The sequence below is a fragment of the Cervus elaphus genome, chromosome 5, assembly GCF_910594005.1.
Source record: "Cervus elaphus chromosome 5, mCerEla1.1, whole genome shotgun sequence".
Classification (NCBI taxonomy): domain Eukaryota; kingdom Metazoa; phylum Chordata; class Mammalia; order Artiodactyla; family Cervidae; genus Cervus; species Cervus elaphus.
In genome coordinates, this window is record NC_057819.1 from 121,125,913 (window position 1) to 121,150,436 (window position 24,524).

The window sequence follows — 24,524 nt, forward strand, 5'->3', positions numbered from 1 at the left end:
CCCCATCAATTTTCAATTCTTGTGAATCCCTCCACCTTTAGTACCAGGTTGGTTGTACCTTAGCAAAAAAAAGGGGAAGGGGGGAGAAAAAAAGAGAAGAAAAATGTCACTTGTTGTCTAGATCTCACCATTAAATTCAAGGTGCACTTTACCTTATTTAAATTAACTTCAGTTGTACTAAGAGGGTAGCCGTCCACAAGCTTTGGCCATATATCTCTAAGAATATATTGTGCCCTAACGCTCAAAGCTCTATTTCTGATTATTACAAAAGATTTAACTGATTTTTAAAAGTACATCACAAGCTGAATTACATGAAATATAACATGCTTATTGTAGGAAATTTGAAAAATATAAAATGGAAATATATCCTACTATAATTCTACTATGCTAATTAGTTATTTTTTAGTGATAAAAGCTGATTATGCACCCAGTTGATTATTTAGAGGAAAAGAATTTAAGTACCTCAATGAGCCAGGTACTGTTTTGGCATGGTACCTTATGTATTCTCCAATGTACAGTATTCCATCACATGGTAATTCAAATGAAATTAACCAATTCCTCCACAAATTCACTTTCAGTTTTACATTCCCCCCAGTCAGACTAAACATTTTGATTATCCATTCCTATACTGGCTTTGTTCTTTACTTAAGATGATGAAGTGTCAGTCGCTCAGTCGTGTCCGACTCTCTGCGACCCCATGGACTGTAGCTGCCAGGCTCCTCTGTCCATGGACTTCTCCAGGCAAGAATCCTTGAGTGGGTAGCCTCTCCCTTCTCCAGGGGATTCCTCCCCACCCAGGGATTGAACCTGGGTCTCCTGCACTGCAGGAGTATTCTTCACCAACTGAGCCACCAGCGAAGCCCATGATTAAGATGATACTACTATATATATAATTTTGTACACAGACGAGTTCACGCTAGAAAGTATTTCTAATTCAACACCTGATAAAAACACAATCCACACTGCTTTTTAGGGGATAGCATGGCTCATTATTACTATACTAAAAGCTGAGATTGCAAGAGAGTAAAAAGGGATCTGTCAATTGCAATGCTGGGATCCATAAAAGGAAATTAAGAGGGGGAAGTAATCCTCTTAATTATATTAGTACAATTATCAACCTCCCCAAAGAATTCTGATGAGTAAAACTTATCTGCTGGAAAAAATACACATTAAAAAAAGACAGATCTAATGAAAAAAGATACTTCCAACTACCAGATATGAATAAATATAACTCTTGTTAACTAAACCTACTAGTTTTTGAAGACGTACAGGGAACTCCCTGAACTATTTACTTTTTTAAAATGTCATACATGGACTTCCCTGCTGGCCCAGTGGTTAAGACTCTGAGCTCCCAATGCAGGGGGCCCAGGTTCGATCCCTGGTCAGGGAACTAGACCCCACATGCTGCAACTAAGACCTGGTGCAGCCAAATAAGTGAATTTAAAAAATTAAAAAATAAAACTAAATTTTAAAATGTCATATACATTCACTATTTGTTACAAAGCAGGGAATAAAAAGAAAAACACTGAGCAACAAAATAAATAAGGTAGTAATTAAAATATAACCCAAAGTATAAAATATATATCCATGAGTCCATCCTGATATAATGACTGAACAAATAAAGAAGAACAGACAATCTGTGCAGGAATCCAAATCATGTGTGTAGACCAATGCTCCCTCAAGGATATGGACTGTGACTCCCCACGGCCTAAGTGTGGACTGTGAACAGTAACTCTCTCCCCAAAACCATAGTAGGGGTGGGAGGAGGAATTTTACAACAGAGAAACCAGACAAACACTGCCTCAATCAGATGACCCAAGTTAACATCATCGGTGATGAATCATGCTGGTGGCAGGTACACTGGATAAGATGACAAGGAGGGCACTTCACCTCTGTGGTCTTCCTCCCCAAAACACACAACACAAGGCTAACTCTGAGAAGAACATGAGACAAATCCATGTTGAGGGCATTCTTTTAAGTCCCTGGCCAGCAATCCTCAAAATCTGTCAAGGTCATCAATAATATGTCAAGTCTGAAAACCTGTGACATCCTAGAGAGACAGGATGACTAAATATAGTGTGGTGTCCCGGAAGGGATCATGAGACAGAAAAAGGACATTAGAAAAGAACTGAGGAAATCTGAATAAAGCATAGATATAAGTTATTAAATATATCAACACTGGTTCATTAGTGATGACAAACACACCACACTAATGTGAAAGTGGCTCAATTGTGTCTGACTCTTTGCGACCCCATGGACTATACAGTCCATGGAATTCTCCAGGCCAGAATACTGGAGTGGGTAGCCTTTCCCTTCTCCAGGGGATCTTCCCAACCCAGGGATCGAACCCAGGTCTCCTGCATTACAGGCAGATTCTTTACCAGCTGAGCCAGGATGTAAGAAGCTGTAAGGGAAGCCTGCCGCAGGGTGTGCGAAAAATCCTCCGTGCTATCTCAGCAACTTTTCTGTAACTCTAAAATTATTCTAAAATTCAAAGTTAAAAAAAAAAAAAAGGCAAAGAGTAAATTTTAAAGGAACACCATTTCTCATAATTAAAAACAGGACTCCCTAAAAGGTTTATTAATAAAATTCATGAATTAAAAAATAAATATAATTTGGGGAATATCAGTAATGAGTAAGGCAAGGTACCAAACACTAAAATGTATAGGGCCCCTAATTTAAATTAGGATGAACAAGGTTCTACTGGGAAAATATTATAGAGAATTAAATAGTCATACTTGAAAAGTTTAATACATTTTCAAATTCTGTACTGATTTCACACCAAGAGTCTATCTCAAAAAGTAAAATCTAATAAAAAGTAAAATGAGAAGAATTTCCCACTCACCATTAGCTGCCGCCAGAAAGGATTTGTTACTGCCCCGAGCTTTATTGGTCAGGTCTTCAGTTATGTCCATGTGCCGGTGGATTTCTTCACGCATTTCTTCTAGAATTTTGCAGAGTTCTGCCTCCCAGTAATCTTTGTCTAGACAGTCAATTAATTCTGCAAGTTGGACCTTTGTGCTGTAGTACCAAATTTTCTTTTCATTTTCATTTTCTGTATCTTCTTCTCTGTTTAAGAAAAAGCACAAAAACACTTTGTATGTTAGACATAATGGCACTTATCTGACAATTTTATCTATCCAGTGTAAGTTAAAATACATAACACAAAGACTGCACACTAAAGTTCAATATTATTAACACTTATTCACAAGAGATCAAGTTTCATTCAAATTCAAGGTACTCATTTTACTTGAACTTCTAATTATTTTGATTTCCTAGCCCAACATAGACAGCATATTAAAAAGCAGAGACACACACATATATACGGAATTTAGAAAGATGGTAACGACAACCCTATATGCAAAAAAGCAGAGACATTACTTTGCCAACAAAGGTCCTTTGCCAACAAAGGTCCATCTAGTCAAAGCTATGGTTTTTCCAGTAGTCACGTATGGATGTGAGAGTTGGACTATAAAGAAAGCTGAGCGCCGAAGAACTGATGCTTTTGAACTGTGATGTTGGAGAACTCTTTTGAGAGTCCCTTGGACTGCAAGGAGATCCAACCAGTCCATCCTAAAGGAAGTCAGTCCTGAATATTCATTGGAAGGACTGATGCTGAAGCTGAAACTTCAATACTTTGGCCACCTCATGCGAAGAACGGACTCATTGGAAAAGACCCTGATGCTGGGAAAGATTGAAGTCAGGAGGAGAAGGGGAGGAGAAGGGGATGACAGAGGATGACATGGCTGGATGGCATCACCGACTCAATGGACATGAGTCTGAGTAAACTCCGGGAGTTGGTGATGGACAGGGAGGCCTGGCGTGCCGCACTCCATGGAGTCACAAAGAGTAGGACACGACTGAGCAACTGAACTGAACTGAACCTAGCCCACAACAGCTTAGGATAAAATATAGTAATTGTAGATAAATGTAGTTTGTAGTAGTGGGAAGAGAAGAATTAGTATAGCAACAAAGAAAGATTTCTAAAAACATGACACTCAGAAGTAGGAACTTAAAACTCAGAGTGTGTGAGTACTTGGTGGAGGATGGTCTTGGTGACACTTCAATCAACATTAAGATCATCACTGTACTCTCAGATCGTCCCACCCTCGCCTTCTCCCATAGAGTCCAAAAGTCTGTTCTGTACATCTGTGTCTCTTTTTCTGTCTTGCATACAGGGTTATCGTTACCATCTTTCTAAATTCCATATATATGCGTTAGTATACTGTATTGGTGTTTATTTTTCTGGCTTACTTGACTCTGTATAATGGGCTCCATTATATTATCAAGTGTGAAACAGATCGCCAGTCCAGGTTGGATGCATGAAACAAATGCTCAGGGCTGGTGCACTGGGATGACCCAGAGGGATGGGGTGGGGAGGGAGGTGGGAGGGGGGTTCGGGATGGGGAACACATGTAAAACCATGGCTGATTCATGTCAATGTATGGCAAAAAACACCACAATATTGTAAAGTAATTAGCCTCCAACTAATAAAAATAAATGGGAAAAAAGAAAAAGATCATCACTGTAACAATACCATGCACAGAACTTTAACCAGAAATATTTAAACTCTGTTCAGTCCTTAACAGGTACAGAGCAGAATCATGTTATACTATAGTTTAGAAACATTTCCACCAAAATGGTGGAAATGCTTTGTTAAATTCTGGTCCTTGAAGAAATCATCTCAATTGAGTGACATCTCATCGCTCTTCTTGCCTGTGGACAACCAAAGCTCAAACTGGAAAAGAGCAGAGCAGCTTCCTGTCCTGCTTAAATCTCTCTGAAGATGCCATTCACTTGTAATGGAGGCGGACACTCGCACACGAATAGTCACTGATTAAAAACATAAGGCAAATTAATGTCTAGTGCCAGACTTTAAGAAACACATGTGATGGTAGTTCTTCTCTCATTCAAAAGAACTCAGGATTCCATAGGCATGCATTAATATACATTATTTGTCTTTCTCTTTCTGACATTTCACTTTGTATAATGGCTCTAGGCTCATCCACCTCATTAGGACTGACTCAAATGTGTTCCTTTTTTATAGCTGAGCAATATTCCATTGTATATATGTACCACAATTTCTGTATCCGTTCATTGAGGGTGGGACGAATTGAGAGAATAGCATGGAAACACATAAATACCATATGCAAAACAGACAGCAAGTGGGAATTTGCTGTCACACAGGGAGCTCAACTCAGTGCTCTGTGACAACCTAGAGAGGTGGGATGGAGAGGGAGATGGGAGGTGGGTTCAGGAGGGAGGGAACATATGTACACTTGTGGCTGATTCACGCTGATGTACGCAGAAACCAACACAATATTGTAAAGCAATCATGCTTCAATTTAAAAAAAATTTTTTTTTAATCAGGAATATGTGTGAAGTAGCTGACAAGAACAAGTCTAACTTTCCTGCTTCCTCAAAGGCAAACTCATGGAGCTGAAAGAAGAAGGCTTTAAGAAAGATCCGGCTTTAAATGGGCTCAGTCACTTATGATATGTGAACATGGACAAGACACAACCTCTCTGAGTGTCTGAGTCATTTTATTCACCTCACTGGTACATGGGGATAAACAGGACCTATCTTGAGGGTCACTGTGAGATATTATAAAGCAAATAAAGGTATTCTAATAAGGCATCTTATTAGAGTTAAGTGTTATAGTGCCTGGAAACATCATTGACAAGTGAAAAGGGTTAGTGGCTCAGTCGTGAATGACTCTTTGCAACCCCATGGACTGTAGACTGCCAGGCTTCTCCGTCCATGGAATTTTCCAGGAAAGAACATTCGAGTGGATTGTCATTTCCTACTTCAGGGGATCTCCCCGACCCAGGAATCAAACCCAAGTCTCTTGTGTCTCCTGCACTGCAGACAGATTCTTTATTGTCAGAGCCATAATGACCAAAAAATAGAAAATATTACTGTTACTAGTAAGGTAGTAAATAAATTAAAATGTAGTAGAACTCCAGGATCATTCAATAATTTTGAAGACAGGATATATTAAATCATGGATAAATAAAAGGATATCAAACTTAACAAAAATTTTTAAGAAAAAAGGTTTAATAAAGGGTCCCTATTATCTAGCTTTGCTTTTTCAAATAGGCATCTACCGACATATGATCTGTATCTCTGGTAGAGGCTTTTCACAAAAATTTCTGAAAATCATTTTTTTAAGCTGCTCTGGATTTTACCTTACAATAGGTATTTTTACTGACTTCTTATGACTGAGTGAAAACAATGGTCTATTGCAATGTGAAATGCTAAAGATGTCAGAATCCTCTCATCAAAAGATTAACAGGGAATGCCCTGGTGGTCCAGTCACTAGGACTCTGCATCCACTGCTGAGGACTCAGGCCGAATCCCTGGCTGGGCAACTAAGTGCCCACAAGTCATGGGACACAGCCAAAAATAAATAAATAAAAAGCTTTCCAAAGGCAATACTGTAACAAAAACATTCTCAGGTGGCTCAGTGGTAAGAATTCACCTGCCAAAGCAGGAGACACAGAAGACGCAGGTTCAACCCCTGGGTCAGGAAGACCCTGTGGAGTAGGAAATGGTTACCTGCTCCAGTCCTTTTGCCTGGGAAATCCCATGGACAGAGGAGGCCAGTGGCTTGCAGTCCATGGGGTTGCAGAGAGTCAGACACGAATGAGTGACTTAGCATGCACACACATTAAATCAGAAAGTACACAGTGAGCTTTGACCAAGCACAAGAGTTACAGGACAACCTAGTTCTTTGTTTTCTAAGATATCAATCTTAAGGAGTTTTCCTCTGTTATAAAGATCATCAATTTTTTTTCTTACCTGTTTGCTTTTTTCTCGATACAGAAACATCTACAAATTTCAACGGAACAAGAAAAATATTCTACATAAAAACATTTTGAGGGCAGAAATACAATTCACAAGTGTAAGATTTCAACACGAAAATGCGATGCTAAGAGAGCAAACTTAATCAAGCAACTTACAAACTCCTGAAAGGGTCCCTATCAGATGACTAAATTAGCCCATGGTGGCATTTGCATAATTTCCATCTTAACAGAGAACACTTCATTTTAATCTTAAGAGAGAATTCATAACTTCATAACAGTGGCAGTCCATTCTAGATTGAAACTGCTCTATTGAAAGTTTTTTCCCTTTTAAGAGAAGATACACATACCTAGTATTTCCATCAATCCATCCTGCTAGAATTCTCTGAAATGAATCTAACACCTCTTCCACACAGTCCTTCAACTCTTTCACATCTATACTTTTACCACTTTTTTCTTTTCAGGCCAAACATGCTCAAATACTTTAACCATTTCTCACACAGCACGTTTTCCAGTTTTCACTACACTCATATTCTTCCCCTAAATGTACAGTTTGTCAATGTCCTGCTAAAAATAGCCCTTTTTTATTCTGCTCATCAAAGATAATACTCAACACTATTTTTTTTTTCTTCTTGAGGCTGTAGGAGAATAAATTCATCAAAAGCATGAAGTAGTAAAACTGAGTGAACAATAAAGGCAAATGCTTCCAAAGAAAAGTTGTTTTAATATTGACGAACTTGGGCACATTTACACAATTTAAATAACCAAGATTTTTTCTTCTAATTTAAAGGTGACAACAGCTTTCCTGTAGGAATACACATCAATTTGTAGGTGTATCTGTTTATGGCGTTACAATATATTATCACTGCAGATGGTGACTGCAGCCATGAAATTAAAAGATGTTTACTCCTTGGAAGAAAAATTATGACCAACCTAGACAGCATATTTTAAAGCAGAGACATTACTTTGCCAACAAAGGTCCGTCTAATCAAGGCTATAGTTTTTCCAATAGTCATATATGGATGTCAGAGTTGGACGGTGAAGAAAGCTGAGCACCGAAGAACTGATGCTTTTGAACTGTGGTGTTGGAGAAGACTCTTGAGAGTCCCTCGGACTGCAAGGAGAGCCAACCAGTCCATCCTAAAGGAGATCAGTCCTGGGTGTTCATTGGAAGGACTGATGTTGAAGCTGAAACTCCAATACTTTGGCTAACTCATGTGAAGAGTTGACTCATTGGAAAAGACCCTAATGTTGGGAAGGATTGGGGGCAGGAGAAGAAGGGGACAACAGAGGATGAGATGGCTGGATGGCATCACCGACTTGACAGACATGGGTTTGGGTAAGCTCCGGGAGTTGGTGATGAACAGGGAGGCCTGGCGTGCTGCGACTCATGGGGTCGCAAAGAGTTGGACACGACTGAGCAACTCAACTGAACTGAACTGAATCTATTTTCTACAGAAGCTGTCTCTGCAATGCTCCTTCTGCACCCCTAAACTGGCCCGGCTTCCGTGAAGTCACTGATCAGCTCAAGGAGCTCACAGGATGGCAGGGGAGGACAGGCTGGAATGAAAATATTTGCCAAAAATGCAATTAAGCGCGTTTCCAGATTCTATGCCTATGTTTTAAAGTCTGTTTGGCTTCTACTTAGGCAATTTAAGAGGTTAATGACTAACAGTTAAATTTTGAGTTTCATTTCTAAACAAACCCACAGAAACTAAGAGAAAGGAATGCTAGTGTGGTGGGTTGACTTGTACCCCACAGAAATGCATGTCCACCTGAGACCACAGAATGTGACCTTATTTGGAAATAGAGTCTTTGCACCTGTAATTATCTAGGGATCTTGAGATGAAATCATTCTGGATTTGGGTGAGCCCTAAATCAAATGACTGCTATCCTTGTAAGAGGAGGAAAAGGTTCGAAGAGACACATGGAGAAAGTGATGTGAAGACGGAGGCAGAAGTCTGAGTGATGTGCCAGTCTGTAAGCTGGGAAATGCCAAGGACAGCCAGCAACCACCCAGAAGCTAGGAGAGAGGCAAAAGAAACAATCCTGCTGACATGGATTTCAAACTCTCAGCCCCAGGATCATGACAGGATAAATTCCTGTTGCTTTAAACAACTCAACTTATGTCAATTTGTTATGGCAGCCCTAGGGAACCAAAACAGATTTGGATACTGGAAAATGAACGTGCTGCTGTAACAAATACCTAAAAACGTGGAAGCAGTTTAGGAACTGGGTAATGGGAAAAGGCTGGAAGAATCTTGGGCCACTTGACAGAAAAGGCCTATCATGAAGACACAGAGGTTGGCAGAAACTGGAATTGTGCTACCGTAAGCCAAGGAAAACCTCAGGTACCAGAAGATGGAAAAGGCAAAACAAAGAATTCCTTCCTAGAGCCTCTGGAGGGAACACAGCCCCACAGACACCTTGATTTTAGACTTTTGGCCTCCAGAACTATTAGAATGTGAATTTCTCACTATACTTTGTTACAGCAGCCACAGGAAACTAATGCAGCTCAAGATTCAGAGATCAAAGGCAGCCCAAGCAGGTTAAGAGCACACATTCTGGGTTAGAATGCCTGGGACTGAATTCTGATTCTGCCACTTGCTAGTAGTATCATACTGGATAAATTATTTAAACTTGTGATACCTCAACTTCTCCATCTGTAAAATGGGGTGATAGTATTTATCAAAATGCTGCTGTGAGGATTAAACAAATTAAAAATGTAAAGTGCTTCAAACATTGACAGCATATAGTAGGTGCAGTATGTAGGATTGCTACTATTTTGCTCATCTTATGAAGTATATGATATCTACCTTAAAACAAATAATTAAAGCAGAGTGTGGTTTTTTTTTTTTTTTTAAGTTGTCTCAGGGTGCAAGTGGGAGAGAATTTCAGGGGGGAAAGCTCTAGGCAATGGCATATATAGGCTGACTTGAAAGATAAGTTAGTTGAAAGGCTTTGAGTTTTTTGTTTGCCTGGGTGCTTTTTATTTATTTTGTTTTGGGTGGTGGGGAGCAAGAGAATAGGGCTTCCCTGGCGGCTCACTGGTAAAGAATCTGTCTGCAATGTAGGAGGCGCGGGTTCAATCCCTGGGTCAGGAAGATCCCCTAGAGAAGGAAATGGGAACCCACTCCAGTGTTCTTGCCTGGAGAATTCCATGGACAGAGGAGCCTCGAGGGAAACAGCCCATGGGGTCACAAAAGAGTCAGATATGACTTAGCGACTGAACAACAACAAAGTTAGAGAATATGCAAAACTAGACATCTACGAACTTTCTGTTAAGGGCAAATGAAAGCATGTAATTGAAAAGTTTTTCAACTTGGGGGTAAAGGAGACCTGACCAGAGAGGCTGTTTTTAAAAACAGTCCAACTATGGAACAGAAAACACAACTGGGGAATGGGGAGTTACACACAGACCGGTTTGGAGATGACTAAACTAATAAAATTGAGATGATGTTGACAATGAGGATGCAGAGAAAGAGATTCAATATTTAAGAGATAACTACAAGGTATAAAAAACAACACGGGACAGGAGACTATTCCCAGGTTTCTAGCTTGAGCAGCAGGCAGGATGGTGATCCCATCACTAAGATGGTAACACTGAATGAAAGGCAGGTAATGGGGGCAAGTGATGCACTCATTTTTTAGACATGCTGCATCTGAGGCACCTGCTTTGTGGACTTGTCCAGGAGGCTGCTGGATACACCGAACTGGACATGGGCAGAAGGGTTACACGTGTTAGGTATGATGGCAACTGAGTCAGTCAGTAAATAGGCAGCTTATGGCTGGAATGGGGAGGTACAGGTAGAAAGCTGTACATGTTAAAAAGGATAAATCAGTTCTGGAAAGTGAAAAAATGCAGAGCTTTAAAATGCTGTGTTCAAGGTAATTTTATCCAGAACAGACAGTGAGAGGAAAAGGTGCTAATCTAATCTGGTACCTCCTACTTTATTAAAAGCCCCAATTTCATGCAAAGGATTGATAGAATGAAAGCAATATTTAAAAAAGATTGGCCCTCTTATATATCACACTGGAACTGATCTCTAAATTGTTTGCTCAATATCTTGGTTCTTCAGGTAGACTATAAACTCATGTGTAAGAACTTTTATTTTATTCACTAACCTATCTAATTAACATTTCAAATGACTATTACATAAAAGCAATAATAGGAAAACTTAATGTCTATAAAATACTAGCATTACAATGAATAAGTGTACACTGGGACTTCCTTGGTGGTCCAGAGGTTAGGACTGTGCTTCCAATGCAGGGGGCAAGGGTTCAATTCCGGGTAGGGAAACCAGGATCCCGCAAGCCTCAGCCAAAAAAAAACAAAAAAGTGACTACAGCCCCAGACTTTGTTTCAGACATAACCCCTTGGAAAACAGGTCCACTGATTCATCATTTTAAGCTTCTGGACTTCCCCGGAAAACATATAGGAAATCTCTATATAACCTGAGCAATTTACATTGTTTCAAAACTTTTCACCAGGAGTCCACATATAATCTACCACAAGGGGGCGCTTAAACGGAAATGGTTTCAATCTAACTTTGAAAAAGATGTAAAATCTTTCGCATTTACTCAAATTACTGACAAGGATTGACTGTCATTAACGATGATACTTAAATCTTTGTATTGGAATTTACAAAGAAAATAGTCAAAATGTCTCAACACATGAAAAAAGATACTATCCTAATTCATCTAAAAGATACTATCCTAATAAAATTCATTAAATTTTATTATCATTAAGAAAGGAAATTTGAGGGACTATGATTAAAGCGTTTAAAGCAAATAAATGTAAGTGAATAGTTTCAATGCCAGGTAATTTATTATTACATGTAAATTATTATTTATATAATTATTATCATTTAATAATATTTATTTAATAATATTTAATATTTAATAAATATTATCAAATAATAATTATTATGATTACATATTACACTGGGACTTCCCTGGTGGTCAGGTAGTTAAGAATCTGCCTTCCAATGCAGGGGGCAAGAGTTTGATCACTCTTCAGGGAACTAGATCCCACATGTTGCAGGGCAACTAAGTCCACGCTCCAAAGCTAGGGAGAAACCCTCATGCCGCACAATGAAGAGCCCGTGTGCCGCAACTAAGACCCAATGCACCCAAACATGTATATGAAACAATTTTACTGTCCAATTTAGAAAAGCAGATTGTTTCATCTCATTGATGTATCACAAACCCATCCACAGGACCCTTCTTGAGCCCTCTGACTCCTGTAATTTCGAAGGTCTGCACTTTATTTAACCATTCAATGAGTGTTGCTTTACATACAGATGCTGATTTATCAAGAAACAACTTTTTTGGAACACCACTTAATTCATGTCATATTTTCTAAAAATGCCTTTGTTTCAAATCTATAAGATCTCAGAAAAATCCAGTCTCAACAGAGCCAAAACCATTACACTATTTTTCTTTAAGCACTGTTTTTAACAACTAAAACAATGCAAGTTGCAGACTTCTCAAGATGAGGGCTTAGAAACTAGAGTACAGTATAAAATTAGTTGTTGAAAATATTCTTGGGAGGCCCCTGGAGGCCCAGTGGTTAGGATTCTCACTGCCACAGCCTGGATCCAATCCCTGGTCAGGGAATTTAAGATCCTGCAAATCACATGGTATGGCCAAAAAAACAAAAAAAGAAACAAGAAAAGAGAGGATTCTTAAAATTAGGTCCTGGAAAAAAAAATTTTTTTTTTAGGTCCTACTTCCTAATAGCCAAAGCGTCTTGGGCAAGTCCAAGAGCAACTTATTTAACTTCTCTTGAGTTTTAGTTTTTCATCTAGGAAATGTAGACAAGAACAGTACCTACATTATTGGGTTGTTGTGAGGATTAATATTAAAAATGTATTTGTAAAATGTTTATTAGAAAACAATGCACACATTATTCTAAGTGGAAGAATTGAGAAGAAAAACATCAGTATATATTCCTTTTTATGTGAAATGTTTAGAAAAGGCGAATTCATACAAACAGCAGAGGAGTGATTTTCTAAGGCTGAGGATGGGCGTGAGATTAACTGTAGACAGATACGAGAAAACTTTCATTCAGGATGACTGAAATGCAGAGTGGCCAACCACGTGGATTTGTCTCAGGAGGAAATGTTTCCTGGGATGTGCGGCTTTCAGTGTTAATTTACTAAAATTATTGAATTGTACACCTATAACAACAGAATTTTATAATACATAAGTTAATAAACAGACCAGGGAATTCCCTGCTGGTCCAGTGGTTAGGATTCTGAGCTTCTATTGTAAGGCGCAAGGGTTCGCCCCAGGTCAGAAAACTAAAATCCCACATGCCACGTGGTGTGATGAAAACAAAACAAGGGCAGGACAGGGAAGGCAACAGAAGAATGGGAGCAGAGCAGCACAGAGTATCACTCACTTCCTGACTGGTTCACAGCAATCCTGGGCTCTGAGCCCTTGCGGGGAGGCACAGGACGGAGTGAGGGGGCCTGTTAACTGCTGCGCTGCTTGCTGCCTAGAGGGCGTAAGCACCAGGCTCCCTGAAAGGCAGTGTCACTGACCCGTCATTTAGAATGAAAGACTGCATTAAACTTCACACCAAAATGTGGTTACAGTCACCTCTCCATTGGTATTGACCCCGCCAACACAAGCTTCCATGATGGAACAATAAACACCACAACCAGATATGTGGGAGGTAGGGGGGCAAAAAAGAGAATTATATAAAAATTTAAAATAACTGACAGAACCCAAAAAACACAAAATAACATCTACAAACATAATACACTGTTTCTCACACTGGTTTCCGGATTAAGGACCAGACTGAACCCACGTCTCATTCACGCTCGCTCTGGAAACCCTCTTGCTGGGTGCTGTGCTGAGCCGCTCAGTCATGTCTCCTTGTGACCCCGTGGACTACAGTCCACCAGGCACCTCAGTCCACGGGATTCTCCCCGCAAGAACACTGGAGGGGGTTGCCATGCCGTCCTCTAGGGGATCTTCCCAAACCAGGGATTGAACCCAGGTCTCCTGCATTACAGGCAGATTCTTACCATCTGAGCCACCAGGGAAGCCCCTTGAAACTCTCTTAAAACTGCTAAAGAAATATTTTTAAAGATGTAAACTTATGGTACTTCCCTGATGGCTCAGTGGTAAAGAACTGGCTTGCTAGTGTAGGAGACCCAGGTTCGATCCCTGGTCCGGGAGGATCTCACATGCCTCAAAGTAACTAAATGCATGAGCCACAATGATTGAGCCTGTGATCTAGAGCCTGGGAACAGCAACTACTGAAGCCCGTGCACCCATAAGCCCATGCTCCGCAGCAAGAGAAGCCACCGCAACGAGAAGCCCGCACACGGCAACTAGAGAGTAACCCATGCTCGCTGCAACTAGAGAAAAGCCCGTGCACCAAAAAAGACCCATCACAGCCAAATAAATAAATAAAATTATAAAGTATGTTTGCATTTTTCAAAAAAGATCTAAGCATACAAGAATAAAGAAACTAGATAATCATAATTCAAAAAGATACATGCACCCTCATGTTCACAGCAGCACTATTTACAACTGCCAGGACAAAAGTAACCTAGATGCCCATTCACAGAAGGATGGATAAAGAAGATGTGGTACATACATACAATGGAATATTACTCAGCCATTAAAAAAAAAATGAAGTAAGGACTTCCCTGGTGGTCCAGTGGTTAAGAATCTCTCTTGCAATGCAGAGGACGTGGGTTCGATCCCTGGTTAGGGAACTGAAATTCCACATGCCTCAGAGCTACTGAGCCTACGGGCCCCAACGAAAGATCCCACATGATGTAATGAAGATCCCAACTGCTGCAACTAAGACCTGCCACAACGAAATAAATATTTTTCTAAGAAGAATGAAATATGTCATTGTGCAGCAACATGGATGGAACTAGAGACTCTTAAACTAAGTGAAGTAAGTCAGAGAGAGAACAACAAATACCATATGATATTGCTGACATATGGAATCTACATAAAGGGTACAAATGAACTTGTCTATGAAACAGAAACAGCTTTACAGATGGGGAAAACAAATGTATGGTTACCAGTGGGTAAGTGTGGGGAGGGATAAACTGGGAGACTGGGATTGACATATATACACTGCTATATATACAGCAGATAACTTAATAAGGACCTACGGGATGGCACAGGGAACTCTACTCAATACTCCGTAATAGCATATATGGGAAAAGAATTTTTAAAAGAGTAGGTATCTGTATGCATATAACTGATTCACTTTGTGGTATACCTGACACTAACATAAAATTGTTAATCAACTATACTCCAATAAAAATTTTTAAAAAAAATTAGAGAAAATAAAAAAAGACAACAAAGACAACAGCAGCAGCAAAACTGGAAGCAGGAAAGCAAATAGACAAGTGATAACTGCCTTTAACAGAGCCACGAAAGTGCAATCTGAAATATAAAGGGTGGAGCTGAGAACCAGCGATCACAATACTCAGAAGGCCCGGAAATGCGGAAGGAGTATCGACAGCAGCGAAGGGCTTGGCAGCTGGGTCAGGAGCAGATCCAGAGACCATGTACCGACCCACTTTAAGCCACTAAAGGTTTAGTTCCTACAGGAGGTCAAAGTGAGATTCTCTGGACCAGGGGACACCAGGAACAAAGGTACTGTACAGAAAACCAAGGAACTGAGTGGCTAGGCACACAGTATGGAGAAGCCTCTTGAGAGTCCCTTGGGCTGCAAGGAGACCAAACCAGCCAATCCTAAAGGAAATCAACCCTGAATATTCATTGGAAGGACGGATGCTAAAGCTCCAATACTTTGGCCACCTGCTGCAAAGAGCCAACTCACTGGAAAATACCCTGATGCTGGGAATGATTGAGGGAAGGAGGAAAAGGGAGCAACAGAGGATGATGGTTGGATGGCATCATCAACTCAATGGACCTGAGTTTGAGCAAACTCCGGCAGATAGTGAAGGACAGGGAAGCCTGGCGTGCTGCAGTCCATGGGGTTGCAAAGAATCGGCCACGACTGAGCCACTGAACAAAAAACAAAGCGCAAAGTAAACGTGGTGTGCACGGTAAACACAGCCCACGTTCTCCACCCAGCCAGCCAGACCCTCAGGCTCCACGCCGGACACGAGAAAAGGCCTCTCTGGACCACCTGACAAGTTCAAGAGGGAGGGCTGAAGATAGTGAGTGCCACTGGGGATCACCAAGAACAAAGATTAAGAAAAATCACCTAAAGGTTAAGCTCAAAATTGACATAGCCTACCCACTTGCTCAGAACTTTCAATCAGCTGTATAACCCCACAAGGTTAATAAATCAAGAGGAGAAAACTAAGGATTAATGGACCTCTAAGGATGGAAGTGACAAAACAAACAAACAGCAGGAAGAGGCAGACTAGAAGGAACAGAGACCATGCAGAGAGGGAAAAAATAAATGAAAAACTATCAAAACTACCAAAAATAATCTTCAAAAGAGAAACTTATTCCCAGAAAATAATAAAAGACCAGGATTTTATGTTATTTTTAAAAAACGAGGATGATTTTAAGAACAAAAGAGCTCTTAAAAAATAAAAATATGATAGGAAAGGAAAAATAAATAGTAGGGCTTGAAGACCAAGATAAAGAAATCTTCCAGAAAAACTGAGCAACACAGACGCACACCGAGCAACACGCACGCGTGCACACACACACCCACACTCCAAAGAAGACAAAGAGGAAAACTGGAGAGAAAAGATAAAATCAGAAGACCAAAACAGGAAGTCCAACATTCAATAAAATAATAGTTCAAGAAAAATGAAACAGGGAACAGGAGAGGAGGAAGTCGTCAAGGGAAGTTCTCAGAACTGACTCAACTGTCAGACTCAAAGTGCCCACCACACACACAATGGACAAAAACAGACCCCCGTGAGGCCGTATCACTCTAAAACTGCAGGAACCACCAAGGCAAAGAGAAGGTTCTATAAGCTTCCAGGTAAGTCCAAGCTGGTTCTATACAAAGAAGCAGTGAATGGATTCAGATTTCTCAACAGCAACACTGCAAGACAACAACTGTACAAAATTCTGAAATTCGCTGTTTATTCTGTGCCATTTTTAAAAACTAAGGGTGGGCCTGGCTAAGCTCCTCCTCTCTACCTGGCCTGGTCTGGCCGTGGGCTGATGAAGTTCCTTCTCTCCTCTCCACGCCTGCTCTTTCATTTCATCCCACGACAAATTTTCTGCTTTGACCTAGTTCTGAGAGCTTGAAGAAGGCTCTGAAAACTTTACAAGCTGAAACTACAAAGCAGCCTGCTCTCTCTGACCATACTTCTACAGGCTGTCCAAAACCAAGTACACACTACAACCCTGTCCAGCACCCTCACTAAGGTTAACCCTCTGCTTTCCCAGACTTCCTCCCACTCTTCCCACTGCCCTGCCTGGAAGAAATCTCTTGAAAACCCTTGGGAAAGCACAAGCCAAGACTAGGACCATGTGTTTGCTGGGTTTATCTTCTGGGAGACTGCAATCAGTACGACAGCACCGATCTTTCCTGAGACAGCTCGTTTGTTCTTGCTGCCTCTTTTCATATACAGATAGAGCAAAACTAAAAAGAGAAGCAAGAAAATCCTAACACCAAAGTTAGGATGGAGACTATCCTGGGGGGTGGGAGCAGGGGTTGGGGGCGGTGCAGGGAATCTAATGGGGGAAGCGCCCACAGTGGCATGTGGCTTTCCACCTAGTAATTAATGTTTTCAATTAATTTTAAGTAATTAATTTTTGCATCCTAGGTACTGAATACAATGGTGTATACTTTGCTTTTTCTCATATACCCTTCTGTCCTTACAATTGTAAAAACTTGTTTTAATGCACATATTCCTTCAAATTAGTAGTTATTAAACTATACAATTCATTGGGCTTCCCAGATGGTGCCAGAGGTAAAGAATCAACCTGCCAATACAGGAGACGTAGGACACGTGTGTTTGATCCCTGGGTGGAGAAGATCACCTGGAGAAGGACACGGCAATCCACTCCAGTATTCTTGCCTGGAGAATCCCATGGACAGAGGAGCCTGGCAGGCGACAGTCCACTGGGTCGCAGAGTCGAACACTACTGAAGCGACTTGGCACACACGCATACAGCTCATTATTAAATCACAAAACTTTGTATCACATCAGCAGCACAGCTCTGCTACATCAGTCATGAAGGAAGCTGGCTTAATTTTAAATACACACCAAAAAAAAACCCAAGACCAGATTTACTCACATTATGAGTCTTCGGTTTAAGAACCAGTATTTCCTCCGACTTCTGTCATATCCGATAGGTTCGTGTCGAATATAGGGTTTGTTTTTTTGGATTTCAGCAACGCAGTCAGTCACACCAGGCACCTTATGTGCTACACAGACTTCACACTGCCACTCATCCTCCGGCACCTCCTCGAGCGGCGGCTTCACACATTCCAAATGGTACACCGCCGAGCAGGTCTCGCAGCAAAGCAAATCCCCGAGTTTGTGACAGACCCGACAGTGGTCGTCGTACTGGATCACCCCTTCAGACATCAACTCCTCACGGGCGATGTTTGTGGTGAGAAACTGATCGACTAAGAACTGCAGAACTTTGATTTTGTTCTCTACTGGTCCGTAAGGATAGTCCTCTGCTTCTTGGTAAGGAAGAACGTGATGGTACTCCTTGTCACTCTCACAGTACACCCGCAGCACCTCTGGCCACGTCATGCCATCGATGAAATACAGCGTGGAATTCACGCTGTCTTTCAGATCAGCGGGTCCAAAGGTAGTATTGGAAGTGTCTTCTTCACGCAAGACGGCTTTCAAAAGCACGACGTGCATCTCTGCCATAAGTGTGCACTGCTCTTGACTCACCAGAGCCGCACAGAAGTCCTCGAAGCGAAAAGGAGATAACCTTAGAACCGTGCCAAAGTTCCGCAATACCTCATAAATGGCAATAACATTCATTATATGCTCGTTAGGCACCATTAAATCCTCAGAGGACTTGGGAAATTCAAGGGGCGGGATGTCTTTTTCTTCCAATATTGGAGAACGAGGCCGATGTACTCTCGGTTTTCGCCTACCTGTAAAGAAAGAAATGGTATAATTACAAATCAAGGCCTCATTTCTACAAACTATGGGTTTTCTAGTTTCTCCTGTTTGGACATATACCCCCGAAAAGAGATATGCCATACTTCTATTTTTCTAATAACTGCCAAGTTCAAAGAACCAAGAAGCAATGATTTAGCTCTGATCTTTAAGTCTGTAGAAAATCTAAATGCAAAGTTTTCCCATTATATCCCAAACCAGAAGCACAAAATAAATTGCAATTATATTCAGTTCTCAGTTACCTAGAGGGGTTAACTGGTTTATAAGTAATCATGATAAAAAAGTTAACAGTGTATTTGTGAAAGACCCGACGAGAATATAAATGAAAAAAAGACATCTCCAAGAGAACAGGCGCAACCTGGTGCCCGCTGCAGTAAGAAATGGCTCTCAGCAACCAGACAGGAAGTCCGCTGGTGCAGCAGCCCTCTTCCTCGGCCAGAAGTACTTCCGGAGTTCCACATGAAGCTCAAGGTTAGGGCTGAGACAGAAAGGAAGGAGGAAGGAAGAGAGAAGACAAGCAAGGTTCCAATACTGGGAGAAAATGAGGTCGGGGGTTCACTTAAGAAACAGACAACAGATTGTAATTTTTCAGTATAAATTAAGCAAAAGCAGGTGCCTGCTTGCCAAGTTATGAGCTGCGATGTCCAGTCTAGGAATGCCTATGTATGTAAATAAATATACCAACACATATCATTTGAGAGCTTAGTTTATAACAAGCATGCAGATCTCATTCAATCCTCAGAAAAAGTCTATGAAGTATTTTAATAAGAAAACTTGTGGAAAGAAACAAGTTTCTCTTAAAATGCTATGCCTGCATTACTATTATTACACTTTCCAATGATGTTTACAGAACAAGAAATGTGTTTTTAAATACCAGGATTAATTTTATCAAGATCAGTTAACACTGAATTCGTTTTTCACAATTAAGCTTTATGGTAACCATGGATTTGGGCTGCTGGTCACCTCTTGATTGCCTCTTCCGTCCCCCATTCCTAAGCCCTCCTCAGATCCAGCTAACTCTCATTAGGTACAAACTAAAAGGGTACAGGACACCAGGAGAACAAAGTATACTAAAGGATATAAAAGGTCAAGATCTTTTATACAAAGCACTACTCCCCATATTCATTCACTGGAAAGATTTTCCAAATAAGACTATATCCATTACTTTCTGTAGAAAAAGGTTCAAGGGATCACCCTAGGCAAGACTTCGCAGGTGAGCCTATATAGTAAGGGGCTTCCCTGGTGGCTCAGTGGTAAAGAATCCGCCTGCCAAGAAGAAGATGCAGGTTCCATCCCCGGGTCGGGAAGATCCCCTGGAGGAGGAAATGGCAACCCACTCCAGTATTCTTGCCTGGGAAATCCCACAGACAGAGGAGCCTGACAGGCTACAGTTCATGGGGTTGCAAAGAGGTAGACACAACTTTTAGTGACTGAGCACCCACCCTACGTAGTAAGGAAAGAAACCTCCTTCATCTTAGCAAATTTTCATCTACTACAAAGATGCAGTTTTCACAGACTCAACTAAGTCACAGAATCACCATATTAGTGATAAGCATCATGATGGTAATCCAGTCCATTTCACTGTCTTCTGGAAATTATTTGGGTCTCAGCTGCTTAAGTATAAATAAAAGAAAGCCGAAAGGGATTAAGGGAAGACTGAACCTAGAGGAATCCCTCAAATCCAAGAGAAGAAATACAAGTCACCAACTGAGACAAACCTGCTTATAGAGACAGTGCCTGAGTTCCTCTCGGCTGTTCATGCAAAATGCTGTCAAATAGAGTCCAAGTAAAAGACTGCAGAAGGAAAGGCTGGAAGAGTAGTTCGAGGACCAGAACACAGGGCTCCTTAAATGTTAGGCGCAGGCATGTGTGCAGCACTTTACTCAGACAGCAGTGAAGGTTGTAAAGAGAACCTGAACAGGGCATGAGAAGAGTGTTCTAGAAAGTCTTCGCTGGCTTCAGTGTGCACAATGAAAAGGACAAGGGGAAGAGATCAGAAACAGGGCGTCTTCTGCAACTACCGAGAAAATACAGACCTGGATTCAGAGTCTGGCTGTGAGAACGAAGAAAAAGATAGATAAAAGTGACCTTACGAAGCAAGAAATCAAGGGCAGTGGAATGTAACATGGCCACCTTAACATCTGACTCTGGTGCCACTTCCTGCACAAGACTACTCTAACTCCCCCAAACTCTTCTGAATTCTTGTCGCCTTCTCTGAGCCATTTGTTCCCTTATAATTTACCTGTTCATGGTATCTATTCCACCTCTGCAGCTGAACACCCACCTCTGAGACCTACGAAAGATCTGACATGCTTCTTTTACTAGCAGCATTTGCCAGCATCACTCTCTTTGGAGAACTGCCTTCCCCCTACACCACCCGAATCTGATGGGGTCCTCAAACATAGTATTCCATCTCCCGATCGTTGGCACTGCGGGCCAGCTAGAGTCCTGCCTGATATTTTATATTCAGATGTTGAGTGAGTACTCTGAAGCTTGTTCTTTCCAAGATGGTAGCCAGAGGTGGTCTGGGGCCAACCCACCTTTACCACCCTTGTGGAAGAAGGGAATAAACACAAGAGACAGAAGAAGGAGTAGGAGAAAAGTACTGCTATAACTCAGGAGTACTGGCAGAAGCTGTCATTCAAATTTCCCAGTCACACAAACCAAAAACCACTCCCCTTTTGCTTAAAGTGAACATGTTGGTTTTCTGCCACTTGCAAATAAAAGGGAACTGATTAGAACAGTATTTAACACAGTATATAAATCTTTTATAATGAGAAACTCAGAAAATTGCTATTTAAAGACTATCAATGAGAGCAGTGAATGCTTTTTTTCCCCCTAAAAAAAGACTGTTGATAGTACTCTTCTGTAGTAGACAGTAACAGAAACACTGTCCAACGTCTAATTTTAAAGTATCAGCTTTCACAGATTCTAAAAGATTTTGCATAACCGCTGTATTCTGCTATTTAACAATTCATTTAGCTTTATCTTAAGCTAAAGCATGTTTGCTTTCTATTAGGTTTAGAGGTAAGAGGAAGAAAGGCAAAAAAAGGCTTACAAATTCTACACTCCAGTATCTAGCTGGAAACCATAAAATAGGGTATATTCAAACTACAACTATATACACACTGAACAATGTGAGCACTTTTCAAAGTTAACATTAAATACTAGTCAGTCCATTCTGAAGTATTATTGGGAAAGTTTAAATAAGTTCAATTGTTAAGAAGGCAATTTGGCAAAAATCTTATCTGAAGGCATAAGCCCTTTGACCCAGCAATTCCACCTCCTAGAAGTTATTCTACAGATATAGACACATGCATTTAAGTAAGTACAAAATACTTAATGCAACAGTTTCTTTGTGTGTATTTTCTGGGTTTTTTCATTTAATCTAAATATACATCAATACTTAAATCATAAATTACAATGCATATAGATAACAGCATCCAATACAGCAGTTGAAAAGAATAAGATGATATTCATATGGGTTGAAATAAAAAATCTTGCAGATATGTTATTAAATAGAAGAAAAAGCCAGCTACAAAATAATGATGAGAATGTCATTTGAGAAAAGAAATTAGAAACAAACAATAAAAAGGGGGGAAAGAGCAATATAGTATATGCATCTAAGAGGTCATATAAGAATCTTTTTCATAGTTGCTTCTGGGGAGGAGAAATGGAGGAAAGGAAGGAAGAAAGGCTAATTTTTTTTATCCTTTTATAGTCTTAAACATCACATGCACATATTTTTACTATATTTTAAGAAAAATACTGGGCAGGTATCTGTGCAAATACATAAAAATATTAATATTCAAATCAATAAAACGATGCTAGTAATAATGGCTACTGAGCGTTTTGTATGAACACAAATATAAGGTCATTATGCCAAATTCAAAGATTCACGTTTAAGCATAGAGTATAGTGTATAAAGAGAAAACTCGTAAAATTAAACCACTTACGCCCCTCAACTGTCAATCATTAGTACTAGCAAGTCAAGTCATTTCAACTATTCAGGGAAATGTATTTATAATATACCACTGAGGATTATGCTCATTACCATTGCAACACTGATCTAATATCTAGCAGATAAATTAGATTAATTTTCCTGTATTAAAGAAAAAAGTGATTAACATCGACCTCACTAGCTATCCAGAAAAGGCGGAGTAAAACCACAATGAGATACTGTTTCATACTCATCAACAGACAAAAGTTTTAAAGTCCATCCAAACAAACTGTTGAGAAGAACAGACGACAGAAACACTGGTATATCATCTTTGGGACCCTAAAGTGGCACCACCACTTTGGGGAGCAAGTCAGCAAGAGCCAGGTTAAGGCTATACACATAACCTTGAGAGGGCAGTCTGCCAACTTTTTGTCCACGACCCAAAATAAGAATACATTTTATACCTCAATCTAGTATACAGCCCAAAACTAAAATCTTTTAAGCACTACTCTTAGCTTCCCTCATAGCTCAGCTGGTGAAGGATCCACCTGAAATGCAGGAAACCCTGGTTCGATTCCTGGGTTGGGAAGATCTGCTGGAGAAGGGATAGGCTACCCACTCCAGTATTCTTGGGCTTCCCTTGTGGCTCGGCTGGTAAAGAATCCACCTGCAATGTGGGAGAGCTGGGTTCGATCCCTGAGTTGGGAAGATCCCCTGGAGAAGGGAACAGCTACCCACTCCAGTATTCTGGCCTGGAGAATTCCACAGACTGTACAGTCCATGGGGTCGCAAAGAGTGGGACACGACTGAGCGACTTTCACTTTCTTTCACTTTCACTTAGACTAATATCTTCTCTTCCATCCCATTTCAGTATCTTCTATTCCATTCTTTTTCTGCTTTTAAAACATGCGGCATGCAGCCCACAATCTGAAAAACACCACTCAGGAGTTTCGTGACACCCTCTGGTGAGGCCTCTGCACTCACTGAGGAGGGCACTGGCTCCTTCCCTGGCTGGATCCTGCCTGCCTCACCGGGGCTGCCGTGGTGGCTCAGTGGTAAGGAATCCACCTGCCGAGACAGGAGACGCAGGAGATGCGGGTTTGATCCCTAGGCCAGGAAGATCTCCTGGAGGAGGAAACGGCAACCCGCGCCAGTATTCTTGCCTGGGAAGTCCCCTGGAGAGAGGACCTGGCGGGCTACAGTGCACGGTCACAAAGACTCGGACACAACTGAGCACAGCACGGCACGCTGTCCAGAGTGGCCAAGATACAAAGTTTGAGATGCTGCCTTGAAAACTATCCATCCTAAAACTGGAAGTGCAGCAAAATCACATGGTACACTGCTAAAGAATGCACAGGAGAACTATACAAGATCTTAAAGACCCAGATAACCACAATGGTGTGATCACTCACCTAGAGCCAGACATCCTGGAGTGCAAAATCAAGTGGGCTGTAGGAAGCATGACTACAAATGAATCTAGTGGAGGTGATGGAATTCCAGTTGAGCTATTTTAAATCCTGAAAGATGATGCTGTGAAAGTGCTGCACTCAATACGCCAGCAAATTCAGAAAACTCAGCAGTAGCCACAGTACTGGAAAAGGTCAGTTTTCATTCCAATTCCAAAGAGAGGCAATGCCAAAGAATATTCAAACTACTGCACAATTTCACTCATCTCACACGCTAGCAAAGTAATGCTCAAAATTCTCCAAGCTA

At 40.9% G+C, this 24,524-nt stretch overlaps 1 protein-coding gene across 14 annotated transcripts in view; it reads right to left on the reverse strand.

The window, feature by feature from the left end:
• The window catches only part of BPTF (bromodomain PHD finger transcription factor), a 137,697-nt gene that overhangs the window by 79,001 nt on the left and 34,172 nt on the right, over positions 1 to 24,524 (reverse strand). For all 14 annotated transcript variants that reach the window (XM_043905078.1, XM_043905073.1, XM_043905070.1 and 11 more), the window contains exons 2-3: positions 18,024 to 18,846; positions 2,846 to 3,069 (exon numbers count right to left, since the gene is read on the reverse strand). In XM_043905078.1, the coding sequence (XP_043761013.1) occupies positions 2,846 to 3,069; positions 18,024 to 18,846 (1,047 nt within the window). The remainder of the gene's footprint in view (positions 1 to 2,845; positions 3,070 to 18,023; positions 18,847 to 24,524) is intronic.